Genomic DNA, 14,413 nt, shown 5'->3' with positions numbered 1-14,413 from the left:
GAGTGCAATGGCATGAACTCCGCTCACTACAACATCTGCCTCCCGGGCTCAAGCGATCATCCCACCTCAGCCTTCCAAGTAACTAGGGCTACAGGTGTATGCCACCACACCAGGCTAATTTTTGTATTTTTCATGGAGTCAGTGTTTTGCCATGTTGGCCAGGCTGGTCTCAAACTCCTGGGCTCAAGCTATTTGCCTGCTTCCACCTCCCAAAGTGCTGGGATTACAGGCGTATGTATTATTACATCCAGCCTGATAGGGTACCTCTTAAGCCTTACTTTGGTTTCCCCAGCAACGTGGAGGACAGTACTCCCCATCCCAAACACCCGCTTCTCCCAATGGCATGCTCTCAGAAAGCTTCCTAAGAAAATCCCGTAAGCCAGCTTCTAAAAGCAAAGACAAAGGAGTAGGCAGAGGTTCTAGGTCCCTTAAGGAGATGTATACTCTCTACCTCTCAGAAAAGGAAGGTGACACCATCAGTCTATAGGGAAGAGCTCTGCCTTTAGTCCTGACTGGCCTGGTTTGCATAGAGTCTCTGAGCCTTCTTTTCTTCACTTACAAAATAGTAACTATTATGTCTGCCTTACCTACCTTGTGTTGCTATTGGAACTTCGAAATATCCATGAAGATATAATGGTGACTTACATGGTGACTCATGCCCATAATCCCAGAACTTTGGGAGGCCAAGGGAGGTGGATCACTTGAGCCCAGGGGTTCAGGACCAGCCTGGGCAACATGGCGAAACCCTGTCTCTATAAAAAAATACAAAAAAATGAGGCCAGGCACAGTGGCTCACATTTGTAAACCCAGCACTTTGGGAGGCCGAGGAGGGTGGATTATCTGAGGTCAGGAGTTTCGAGACCTGCCTGGTCAACATGGTGAAACTCCATCTCTACCACAAATACAAAAAAACTACCTGGGCATGGTGGTGTGTGCCTGTAATCTCAGCTACTCAGGAGGCTGAGACAGGAGAATCACTTGAACTTGGGAAGTGGAGGTTGCAGTGAGCCGAGATCCCACCACTGCACTCCAGCCTGGGCAACAGAGTGAGACTCTATCTCAAACAAACAAACAAACAATAGCCAGGTGTGGTGGTACATGCCTGTAGTCCCAGCTACTCAAGAGGTTGAGGTGGGAGGTTTGCCTGAGCCCAAGGAGGTTGGAGGCTGCAGTGAGCCATGATCATGCCACTGCCCTCCAGCCTGGGTGACAGAGCAAGACCCTGTCTCAAAAAAAAAAAAAAAAAAGAAAAGAAAAGAAAAAAATGACATGCAAACATCATGAAGAAAAGTAAAGTACAGGAAAGAAGATTTGAAATAAAGGGGAAAATACAGAAACCTTTGACTAGTTTAAATTTCCCTTCGGTGAAAATGTTAATATGTCTTTACAAAACTCATAAACTACCAAAAATACATGAAAACAATGAAAGAGCATTTACAAAGCCACAAGGAAATAAGTACATGCTGATGACACTGTAAAGTGATTCAGTATTTCTAGTTTCAACCATGAAGCAAATCAGTTATAACCTTTCACCTGGCACGCAACCTCTGGGAATACACCCAACCAAAATAATGCAGAGAGGAAATTAAACAAGTATGTTCACGGAAACACCAATATTTCTAAAAGTGTGAAGCAACAGGGGAAAGTTAAGTAAATTGGGCATGGCTGGATAGTAGAATATTATGAAGTTAACAGATGTGTATGAACTGTATCTATTTATTTATTTATTTATATTTTTTTGAGATGGACTCTCACTGTGTTGCCCAGGATGAAGTGCAGTGGTGCGATTCAGCTCACTGCACCCTCCACCTGCCAGGTTCAAATGATTCCCTGGCCTCAGCCTCCTGAGTAGCTGGGATTACAGGCATGCACTACCATGCCCAACTAATTTTTGTATTTTTATTAGAGATGGGGTTTCTCCATGTTGGCCAGGCTGGTCTCAAAATCCTGACCTCAGGTAACCTACCTGCCTCGGCCTCCCAAAGTGCTGGGATTACAGGAGTGAGCCACTGCTCCCAACTCTATTTTTTTTTTTAATAGTCCGGTAGTCTTCAAAAATGTTGGTGTCATGAAAGTCAAAGAAAGGCTGTTCTGGATTAAAGGAGACTGGAGAGATACGACAATAAGATGCAACCCATGATCCTGCCCTGGATCTTTCACTACAGGGAGAAAAACTGCTATAAAGAACATGAATAAGAAAATCCATTAAATTAAAGCACGAGTGATAACAGGTAAAAATATCATATCGGTATTAAATGTCCTCTATTTGTAACTGTACAGTGGTTATGAAATAGAACATCCATGTACTTAATACTTCACTAGGAGATCAATAGTGAAGTATTAAGAGGTGAAGAGGCATAATGTCAGCAACCTATTCTCAAATGGTTCAGAAACCAGATGGATGGATGAGTGGGTGGCTAGGTAGGTAGATAGGTAGGTAGGTAGGTAGGTAGACAGACAGATAATCCACAGACAAAAAGAAAAGAAGGAGGAAAGGAGGCAGATAGAAAAGGGGAAAGAGAGAGAGAGATGACAAAATGTTAAAAACTGGTGCAAATCTAGGACAAGGGTATATGGGAGTTTTGTTATTCTTACAACTTTTTCCCCACATTTGAAATTATTTCAAAATAAAAATATTTTTAAGTATATGAACTCTGGATACGTGGAAAGGTACATATTCAAAAACAGTGTGGAATCCAAAAACAGCAACCCAACACAAAATGTACACACTGGCATTAAATAAGTAGAAAAGCGAGACTATCCAGAAGATACAGGCACATGGTGGTTTCCATTTCCCCTACAGAAGCACTGCCCCCCCCACCCACCCCTCCACAGCTCTTACAGTTTTCATAATGCAGACAGATCTCAATGAGACCTACCCCTTAGGGCAAGCGATTTGCACTGTGTGCTGAGCTTCTAACTCAAGCCTGTGCAATGCAGCCACTTTGTTTGAGTGGCTTTGTGCTTTGTTTTCCTAACAATGGGTGATGAAAGCGCCTCCCTCTCTCATCCACAGCCTCTGTCACCCAGGGCCCCTTGCAGTCGTCAGTCCTCCTGGCAGCCCCATCCCTTCACCCTCTCCACATGCCCTCTTGCCCAAGCCTGGGCTTCTGCTCCTCGGTCGTGGCAGAGCCCTCATCCTTGACACGGTTACTGGCCTCGCTCCTGGATTAGGCCCTGCCCCACCTAGGGTGATGGCTTCGTCCACTGATCTCCTTGCACATGTTTTTGTTTTGGGTCCTGCTATTAGCACTCGGCATAGTCCATCTCATTTCATTTGCTTAGGAGGAGAGTACTCCTGCACCCCAGCTGAGCCTCAGCAATTCTGGGGCAAGGCCTGAGACCTAAGTCTCCTCCCCCACACAGAGTGGGTGCCCAAGAATATGAATCGTTGACTGTGATAGTGACCTACAGCACAGAAATGCATGTACTCATGAGCTCCTTTACACACACATCCACACACACCCACTAACCTTTGAGAAACCACCAGCTTGTCTTGGGTGCAGCTGTGGCAGAGAAGGCTTCCTTGCTACTAACCAAGTACATCTAGGCCAGGCCTAGGAAGCTCTCAAGTCTACAGCATGAGTGACAAGAGAACACTGTACTATACTGTTTTGCATTCGGCCAGCTCACAGTTCCCTACACCCCTCAGGAGGACCAGGATAGAGAGCCCCTCGCTGACACCCCTCATTCTAAAGTCTATCGTGTGGCTGGATGCAATGGCTCACGCTTATAATCGCAGCACTTTGGGAGGCTGAGGTGGGTGGATCATGTGAGGTCAGGGGTTCAAGACCAGCCTGGCCAACATGGTGGAACCCTGTCTCTACTAAAAATGCTAAAATTAGTTGGGCGTAACAGGTGCCTGTAATCCCAGCTACTTGGGAGGCTGAGGCAAGAGAATTGCTTGAACCTGGGACACAGAGGTTGCAGTGAGCCGATATCAAACCACTGCACACCAGCCTGAGTGACAGTGAAACTCCATCTCAAAAAACAAAAAGCAAAAACCAAAGTCTGCTGTGGTATCGACAGGACCAGAGATTATGTAAATGCCATACTCTTGGCACCTCAATGTTGAAGGGCTTTTGGCTCCCCTCACCTGCCTCTCCTGCCTCTCCTGTTTCTGGCCACTCTCCAATCTTGAACTGGGCCATAGTACTGTGGCTACAAGTCTCATGGGTATAAGAACCTCTAAGGCCGCAGGATGGAATCTCACCAAGGGAATTTGGTGGCCTTGTGTGGTCCTCACTACCACCCTATACAGAGAATGGATATATCTGCCCTGTCTCCCTTCCTTCCCTTCCAGCCCCTCTTACTGCAAACTCTTTGATGCCCCCACCCCTACTCACCCTAAACTACCCTGAGCCCTGGGCCTCTACTGGAATAGATGACCTCTGAAGAATCTCCTGGATTGACTTTTATTAAATTGTAGAATTAGGTTGAGTTGAGAAGATCACTTGAGGCTGGGAGGTCAAGATCAGCCTGGGCAATATAGTGAGACACCCATTTCTGCAAAAAAAAAAAAATTAAAATTATCAAAGTCTAGGGCATTTACCTATAGCCCTAGCTACTCAGGAAGCTAAGGTGGAAGAATTGCTTGAGCCAGGGAGGTTGAAGCTGCAGTGAGCTGTGATTGTGCCACTGCATTCTAGCCTGGGCAAGAGAGTAAGACCCTATCTCAATATATATATATATATATATATATATATATATATATATGCACACACACACACATACACACACACATGCACATGCACACACACACACACATACACATACACACACACACACAGATAGATATGGAATTAGCATAGCATAATAGGGTATGAGATTTGTAATCTGACAGACCTAGGATGGAATCCTGACTGTCCTATTCGGACTGTGTGACCATATATCTCTGGGTCTCATTGTCCTCACCTGTGAAATGGGAATGTGATCTAAGTCCCACTGTTCTGAAAGGGTGGGGAGTACTCAGCACAGACACTCACAGGAGGGCAGCAGTTTTGTTTGTTTGTTTGTTTGTTTTGTTTTTCGAAACAGGGTCTTGCTCTGTCACCCAGGCTGGAGTGTAGTGATACAATCACAGCTCACTGCAGCTTCAACCACCCAGGCTCAAGCAATCCTCCTATTTCATCCTCCCAAATAGCTGGGACTACAGGCGTGCGCCACCATGCCTGGCTAATTCTTTATGTTTTGCAGAGATGGGGTCTCACATATGTTGCCCTGACTGGTCTCAAACTCCTGGGCTCAAGCAATCCTCTCACTTTGTCCTCCCAAAGTGTTGGGATTACAGGCGTGAGCCACCATGCACGCTACAATAATAGACTCTTAACGTATGTCAGTCATTTTCACTTTCCCAGCAACAGGAAATACAAGCAAGTGTGTGTGTGATCAGAGAGGCACAAAAATCCCAGGCCAGGGCAGCAAACAGGGCTTTACCCAGAGGAAGTTTCTGGTTTTTATTTCTGACTTTCTATGAGATTTTCTGTGTCATACAGAGTCCAATTTCCCACTTGTCATCTCCTTGATAAGGTAGGTTCATATTTCTTGAACCAGTTTCCTAAAATTTTGGAGACTGAGTTTCTTCATCTATAAAATGGGAATAATAACTACGTCACAGGGTGTTATGAGAATTAAACGCAATAATGTATGTCCTAAATGGAAGTAATTTTTGTGTTTTGTATCTCACTTGTGTTTGGGGAATCCTGGGCATTCATGAATTCCAGGGTTTATGGGGGCTGTGGGCTTGTTTGGCTGAGGTTTTCTACCTTAGATTTAAATTTAACTCAAGGCAGATCCCAGATGCTCTGCAGTTAACTTATGGGTGTCTGTGGGTGTTAAACACTTGTCAAGCATAAAAGGCCTGGGCTGGACACCACAGCAGAGGAGACGGATGGGGAGGTTTCACCATGCCCAGCCTGGAGAAACCTTCAGTACAGCAGGGAAGATGACAGGAAAACCCTATGCGTAACATGAGGTATGATGAGAGACGTGGCCCAGAATAAGAGGTAATTAAATCTGACAGAAGGGATTAGGGTGGATGGGGCAGGACATGGCAGGCTTTGTCAGAGTGACTGTGTTTGATCTGGACCTTGACGAAAAAGTATAATTTTTCCAAGAGTGAGGAAACGGCAAGAACAAAGATAAGTCACATACGTTTTTGAGGTCTCTGGCCTCTGTCTCAGTGCTGCAGTGATATTCCAAATAGAACAGCTCTGAGCCTGCTTTCAAAGAGTTGATAAACAAGTGCAAGATGAGCATCATCTCATCACTGGCTCTCATCGGGCCATTAGCGCTGCTCTCCCCAGCCTCTCCAATCTGCTGCTGTAGCTTGCCATTTGGGGGAATGTGAACTACGTGCAAATGGGTGTGCCACAGTAGTTACAAAGAGCAGGAGGTCTGTGGGTATAAGAAACACCCCTGCAAAGATTAGTAGACAAGATTCAGAAATAAAAATAGCCAGGCGTGATGGCTCACACCTATAATCCCAGCGCTTTGGGAGTCCAAAACAGGAGGATTGCCTGAGCCCAGGAGTTCAAGACCAGCCTGGGTAACACGGTGAAGCCCTATCTCTACAAAAAATTTAAACTTTAGGTGGGCCTGGTGGCTCATGCCTGTAATCCTAGCACTTTGGGAGGCTGAGGTGGGCAGATCACCTGAGATCAAGACTTTGAGACCAGCCTGACCAACATGGTGAAACCTTGTTTCTACTAAAAGTACAAAATTTAGCCAGGCATGGTGGTACACACCTGTAATCCAAGCCACTCAGGAGGCTGAGGCATGAGAATTGCTTGAACCCAGGATGCAAAGGTTGTAGAGAGCCAAGATTGCACAACTGCACTCCATCCTGGGCAAGAGAACAAGATTCCACATCAAAAAAAAATTGTTTTTTAATTAACTGGGCATGGTGGCACATGCCTGTGATCCCAGCTACTTAGGAGGATAAGGTGGGAGGATTGCTTGAGCCCAGGAAGTCGAGGATGCCCAGCCATGATTGAGCCACTGTTCTCCAGCCTGAGTGACAGAGAGACCCCACCAGAGAGACCCAAGAGAGAGACAGGGAGAGAGGGAGAGAGGAAAAGAGAGAGAGAGGGGAAGGAAGGAAAGAGGGAAGGAAGGAGGGAAGGAAAGAATGAGGGAAAGAAGGAGGGAGGGAGAGAGAGAGGGAGGGAGGGAGGGAGGGAAACAGCTGCTGGATTAAGATTGCTCATCTTTTATTGCCTTAAATTGTCTTCTTAAATGTATTAATTTTAAAAACTATTCATCCACAATAAGTCTTACATATCTATCTGCACTGCTATAAAGAGATATTCAACAGATTTTATTAAGTGAGAAAAGCAGGTTGTAGATGGTTATGGTCGTGTAGTCCCATCTGGGTCCACACACACACACTTGCTTAACTTAGGTTCTGACGGGCAACAGAAGAAAATTACCATCCAAGTCTACCTGTGGGGTGTGAGACTCGGAGAGAGGGCAGAAGGAGTTCTACCTTTTACTTTTTACACTTCATAACTTTATGACATCCACCTTGAATAACTTCCATAAATAAACAAACATCTTTTTTATTTAAAAAGGGATGAAAAGGGTTAGTCTTAGAAGCTCTTTTGCCAAGGACTGAGATGACTGAATAGAACACCTAAGTTTGTTGTTTTCTGTAGTTCTCAAAGTGGCTAAACTAGGCTATTGAACCCAGCCTGGGTAAATTTAAACTTCACGCATTTCCTAGAGGATTTTGTTTCTTTCCCCAAAGAGGCTGTCCTGGCTAAGCTGAATATGTGATGGGTGATCTTCACCATATATACAGATGATTCCATTGGGAGACTCCAGTCTGGCTGCCCCCACCCTCATCAACATGGCTGCCCCAGGGAATCCCTTGTCCATGTTCAGGAAGGCTGAGGCTTTAATGCAGAGGCTCCTTCCCTCAGTGAAGCCTCTCATCCCCACACAAGGAGACTGAAGGATAAGTGTCCAGCAGGGTGGCTTGCATACATGAGCCTCCTCTAAATGGTGGCAATTATATGGTTGCTGTCTTCTTCAGGGCAGAGGTGATATGTGGGGCAATGGTAACGTAAGATCCTTAAGAGAAGTGGGGGCTATGGAGAAAGGTTGGATGTACATTTAAACAAGTTCTTATCTGTTTGTTTAAACCAGCACAGTAGTTGAGAAGTTTCTGCCTTTGAGTTCTACCTCCTCTATTGCTTGTTTATGACCTTAGACAAATCATCTCCCCTCCCTGGGCCTCACTTTCCTCATCTATAAAATGGTAGATTTGGATTAAATTGTTGAAATCCACCTCAACAGTAATATCTTATGATTTTATGGTAATATAATAGGTAAAGAAAATCTGGCTAGGCGCAGTGGCTCATGCCTGTAATCCCAGAACTTTGGGAGGCCGAGGCAAGATCACCTGAGGTCAGGAGTTTGAGACTAACCTGGCCAACTTGGTGAAACTCTGTCTCTACTAAAAGTACAAAAATTAGCCAGTCGTGGTGGCACATGCCTGTAATCCCAGCTACTCAGGAGGCTGAGGAAGGAGAATGGCTTCAACCCAGGAGGCGGAGGTTTCAGTGATTCAAGATTGTGGGACTGCACTACAGCCTCGGTGACAGAGTGAGACTCCATCTCAAAAAAAAAAAAAAAAAAAACTAAGTAAAGGAAAGGAATGAAAGGATAGGAAATAAGGAATCACTATTCATTATATGCTGCTTACATTAAATTACTTTATATCATTATGTATGCAGTAGTTGCCTACGTAGAAGTTCACAAAATCGTCAATGGGCCTACCAACTGGTACCCTCCCCCTGGGAAATACAATTCCGTCCCAAAGGCTCATCCTCCTAACTCTGATCCTACTACACTACCCTCAAGTTCAAACAGAAAAGACTCCCTTCCTTTATATTCTCTCCCACTCAGAAACCTTCCAATTAAAGGAATAAATGACTTGGTGTCTTGTGGGTCCTTATGGTGTGGTAGCCAGAGTTCTGGGCTAGGAGTCAGACCACCAGATCCACCCTGATTCTATCACCAGTTCACCACTTCTCCTCTCTGGCCTTAGCCTCATCTACAGAATGAGGAGTTGGAGGGGTTTCTCTTTATGAGCCCTGCTCTTATATTCCCCTGCTCTCCTCTACTGGTGGCTACCAAGGCTGGGAGAGGCCAAACTCTGCAAGCCAACATTTCTCCAAACATTCCCAGAAACAGCAGACAACCTCCAGCATCCCGAGCAGGCTGGTGCCAAAAGTGTGAGCACAGCCAACTGACTGCACTCAGCGCTGGAAGCTAGAAATCAGGCAAAATATGCAGGGCCAGGGAGGGTCCCAGCAGAGTGCAGGATGCCCCAGCCAGAGTACCCTGTTTCTATCCAAAGCTTTCCTTACAAATATGCTCTTATTCATAGGATAAGGAGAGACGAAGCCTCTAAAGGAACTGGAAACATGTGGACCAGGCCAGGGCAGGAAGTCGAGTTAAAGGTTATTTATTTATTTTTATTTTTTATTTTTTTTGAGACGGAGTTTTGCTCTTGTTACCCAGGCTGGAGTGCAATGGCACGATCTCGGCTCACCGCAACCTCCGCCTCCTGGGTTCAGACAATTCTCCTGCCTCAGCCTCCTGAGTAGCTGGGATTACAGGCACGCGCCACCAGGCCCAGCTGATTTTTTGTATTTTTAGTAGAGACGGGGTTTCACCATGTTGACCAGGATGGTCTCGATCTCTTGACTTCATGATCCACACGCCTCGGCCTCCCAAAGTGCTGGAATTCCAGGCGTGAGCCACCGCGCCCGGCCAAGGTTATTTATTAATAAACTATTTTAGTTAAGGTCTAATATATAAACAGGAAAATGCCCATATGCATATATGTCTTCATATAAATACTCGTAAAATGAACACATCTGTGAAACACACACCCAGATCAAGAAACAGAATACGGCACCCCAGAAATCACCTTTGTGTCCCCTTCCAGTCACTAGTACCCAAAGGAAAACCACCATTCAGACCTCTAGCACCATTGATTCCTTTTGCCTGTTATGAACTTTCACAAATGGAAGGAAGCAGTGTGCACCCGGTTGAGTCTGCCTTCCTTTGCTCCACATTACCTGTGTGAGCTTCATCCATTGTAACATGTAACAAACTGTTGTTCATTTTCATTTTTGCATAGTTAGGGCTTAATGAAGAGCTATAATCAATGAGAGGGCCCTGAGTCTACCCTAGGATGCTCACTGACAATAAAGTAAGAAAGTTTATATTTAGCTCCCCAAAAATCAGGATGATCCCCCTGTTCTTCTTGCTAAAGGCTCCCACGCCTTCCTCCTAGAAGGCTGCAGAGGCAGAAGGTAGGGCCTTGACACTCCAAACCTACTTCAAAGCCTCAGTCCGTGCGCTGTTGAAGGCCAGAAGCCCTTGTTCATGAACACTTACCCCATGCCAGCCTCTGTGAGGAACACCTAAATTGGCATCTCATTTCATCACCACAACCATGATCTAGGTAATGGTAATAATTCTGTCTTACAGGTAAGAAAGCTGAGGCTCAGAGAGGGCAAGTTGTCCTCATGTTGCACAGCTAGGACAAGGACTCAAACCCCAACTCATGAGACCCCAAAGGCCAAACCTTTCCACCACTCTGTGTTAACAGGGAATTCACCAACTGGATCTGGTCCCCACCCATGCCCCCAGCCTCATCTAACACCGCTTGCCCCTGGCTCTCTTTCCAAGGCCACGCCAGCCTCCTGCTGGCTCCCCGGGTCCTAGGTGCTTCCCTGCTTCAGGGATCCTCCATGCTACTGACTTTGCTTGTGCATTTACCCCTCAGTTCTCAAATTAACAGTTACTTCCTCGGAGCAGTCTTCTCTCACCACTCAGTTGGAACTACGTCCCCCATCATTCCCTTGCAGGGCATCCTTTTCTCTCATTTCTTAGCCCTTAACACACCTTATGGTGATTTATCCTGTAGCGTCCACTTGTCTAGTGCCTTTCTCCACCAGCCTCAGGAGAACAAACTGCCAGAGGACAGGACTGTATCTGTTTTGCTTTCCACTGCTCCGACAGTGCACATAGTGGATCCTCAAAAATATGTTAAGTGAAGAACAGGAGGGCAGGAGAGAAGAATAGGACTGTTCCTTCAGAAGCCGAGTGGTCATCCGAAGGCAACTCTAGTTCTAGTGTGTTCTGTGGCCCCAGGCAAGACCTTTCCCTTCTCTGAGCCTCTATTTCCTCAACTGTCAAGTGAGAGGCCTGGAAGAGTGGACCTCTAAAGGTCTTCTAACTCATCTGACCTCTAGACCACAAATCTTAGAACCTCTGGCCACTCCAAAGGCCCCTGGTCCCTAGCCCCTGGACCTCATATGCGGCTTACTCACCTTTTGCCCCATTAGCACTTTAGAAGAGTAGGGAATGTTGGGTGTGGTGGCTCACGCCTGTAATCCCAGCACTTTGGGAGGCCAAGGCGGGCAGATCACGAGGTTAGGAGTTCAAGACTAGCCTGGCCAAAATAGTGAAACCCCATCTCTACTAAAAATACAAAAATTAGCTAGGTGCGATGGTAGGTGCCTGTAATCCCAGCTACTTGGGAGGCTGAGGCAGGAGAATCGCTTGAACCCGGGAGGCAAATGTTGCAGTGACCTAGTCATTGTACTCCAGTCTGGGCAACAGTGTGACACTCCATCTCAAAAAAAAAAAAAAAAAAAAGAAGAGTAGGGGAGATGAGAATCATCCCAAGACACCCCAGGCTGTGCAGTGCGTGGGATATCCACACCCTGTTGCAGGTGGAGGACCAGGAAACATGAGGTCTCTTCTGGGTCTAATAGCACATGTCCTTGTGTGTGGAGTCGGGGAGAGACAAGACTAAGAAGGAATCATAAATGCAATCCCCAGGAAACTGCTTCTGCTTCCTTCTTCAGAGTCCCACCTCCAACAACTTCTCAGTTTCTCTGCCCACCCAGACTCTAGTCCAATCCAAGAATGCCCTGTTAGCATGTGTGTGGCTGCCTCACTGCCAGGGAGCTCGAGGAGGGGAGAGATTGTCTGATCTTGCTCATCTTTGTACCCACAGTACTCAGCACAGACCCCTACACGCAGGAAGTGGCCAAATGAGGGCATTGAATCAAGCACCATTGGCAGGGCTGGCCGTGGTCTGTTGACAAGAATGCCACCTTTCTGCTGGTGTTACCAAGGGCAGGAGAAAAATCGGAGGCAAAGAGAACCTGGCTTCCCATCCAGAGGCAGGCTCCAGCTGACCAACCCCAGCCTCTGGTCCTATGTCCTCTTCCTACCCCTTCGCCAGGCCCCAGATGGGGAAAAGTCATTCCCCTCTGGGGTCTCTGCAGTTATTTGCTCCCCTACCCACCATCCAGCCAGCCAGGATAAACTCCCTGATCTTGAAGCACCTGCTGCCTGTCATTCTCTTTGGAGTGAAGCTCTTCTGGCTTTGAAGATCTGTTTTGTCTTTGAAAGCAAAAAAAAAAAGTAAGACCACTAGTCCTGACCTAGGAGTTCTATAAAGGGAAAAGAACTCCTGTTTGCCTGTTGGATACAGTAGACACTTGTGAGAGGAAAATAAATCTTGGGGCCCCCCCCAAATCCCTAAGCTAAAGGGAAAAGTCAAGCTGGAACCTGCTTAGAGCCAACCTGCCTCCCATTCTATTCAAAGTCACCCCTCTGCTCACTGACATAAATGCATACCTGATCGCCTCCTTTAGAAAGGCTAATCAGAAACTCCAAAGAATGCAAACATGCGTCTCTTATCTACCTATGACCTGGAAGTCCCCTCCCCATTAGAGTCTTCCCACCTTTGCTTAGAGTCACAGTTGTCCCACCCTTCCAGACCAAAGCAATATTCATCTTGCGTATTTGATTGATGTCTCATGTCTCCCTAGAATGTATAAAACCAAACTGTGCTGTGACCACCTTGGGCACAGGTCATCAGGACCTGCTGAGGCTGTGTCATGGATGTGCGTCTTCAACCTTGACAAAATAAACTTTCTAAATTAACTAAGACCTGTCTGGGTCTACGTACTCTAAATTCCCATGTTTTCATGCTGCAGGGTGTGTGAAGAGGTGAGGCTAGGTGTTCTGATGAGCATGTGTGAGTGTACAAGTGCCAAGCTCATGGGAGAGGGCATAACAGGTGTGCAGGTGCAAAATGGACTGGTCAGAACCTTGGCTATATCACTCACTGGCTCAGCAACTTTGGGTAACTTGCCCAAATACTGGACCACAGTTTCCTCATCTGGAAAACGAGAGAAGAAATAATGTCTATTTTTCATGCATTGTTGTGCCACTCAAACTTCAAGACTGGCGTTTTGTAATCACTACATTACCACCTAACTATTAGCAGTTGTTAGAAATGGAAGGCAAGAAAAGAGCTTCGGAAAATCTTATTTTCTATCCAAATAGTAACTATAGTACTTTCAGATCTGATTTTCACCCTGGCTGTGTTCTGGACTCAGCAAACCAAGTAACAAAGATCCCAGGAAAACTTCATGATGGGGCTCATGTGGCTGGTTACTCAATGTAAATCCATTCTCAGGAGGATTACCTCACCTCCCATTCAGGTTCTGAGCTTAAAACAAAATCCCGGGAACCATGGAGAATCCCAAGTAAGACTCAGAAGAAAACCAACAAGTCAGGTCTCCATCCAGAGCCTGGGGGAGCTTTATGAAAAAAGTAACAGATCAAACAAGAATTATGAAGGTTTTCCCTGCCAGCCAGATTATGCCGAAAACACAGAAGTCAACAATTCTCATCCCTTTTACTGGCAAGTCATTATTTCCAGAGCAATGACTATGTGCACAGTCACCCAGGCAGGTGAATAAACTCATTTTTAAAGCTTCCCACTGGTCCTGTGGCCCTGCCTTCCAACACCAACTGACAATTGTGTCAGAAGAAGCGTGACTTTGTCTCCCTCAGCATCCCCCAACCGCTCACACAGTCTCCTACCTCCCCAGCTCCTCTCCGATGTCATAAAAGTCCTCCACCTTCTGCTGCTTGAAGGGCTCCATGTTTGGGCTCCTCATTGAGGCCTGGGACATACAACGCTGAAATGGGAAGAAACCTGAGGTTAGGACAGTCATCCAAATTAGCACAAGCCGAAGAGTCTAAGGCCTAAAAGTAACTGGGTGCAAGGGAGCTAATAATTTAGTAATAATCCATAGCCTCAGTTCCTCAAGAACTGCCCTGTTCAAGCCTTTTCTCACCTGCGGCTGATGATGTATGGTTCTTATTTGATTTATATGAATTTGTTAAAGAGACAGGAAAGGAGAATTCCTTAGGTCTTCAGATCTGTCTGAAGAAGTTCAGAGAAACATCCATGATGAACTTCAACTATTTATTTTCATTAAATTCAAAACTACTGCAAAAAGAAGCAGTTGTTGTACAGTTAATTTAAAAAAAAAAAAAAAAAAAAGGCCAGGTACAGTGGCTT

General features: G+C 45.9%; 1 protein-coding gene across 5 annotated transcripts in view; it reads right to left on the bottom strand.

Moving 5' to 3' along the window:
* DAPK2 (death associated protein kinase 2) overlaps positions 1 to 14,413 on the bottom strand; it is a 125,988-nt gene that overhangs the window by 104,617 nt on the left and 6,958 nt on the right. For all 5 annotated transcript variants that reach the window (XM_032297209.1, XM_032297210.1, XM_032297211.1 and 2 more), the window contains one exon: positions 13,930 to 14,027. In XM_032297209.1, the coding sequence (XP_032153100.1) occupies positions 13,930 to 14,021 (92 nt within the window). In that variant the 5' untranslated portion in view covers positions 14,022 to 14,027. The remainder of the gene's footprint in view (positions 1 to 13,929; positions 14,028 to 14,413) is intronic.

Source organism: Sapajus apella, unplaced genomic scaffold (assembly GCF_009761245.1).
Source record: "Sapajus apella isolate SASKATOON/1434 unplaced genomic scaffold, GSC_monkey_1.0 scaffold37, whole genome shotgun sequence".
Lineage (NCBI taxonomy): Eukaryota > Metazoa > Chordata > Mammalia > Primates > Cebidae > Sapajus > Sapajus apella.
Note: the sequence above shows the minus strand (reverse complement) of the source record. Positions and strands in the feature narration are given on the sequence as shown.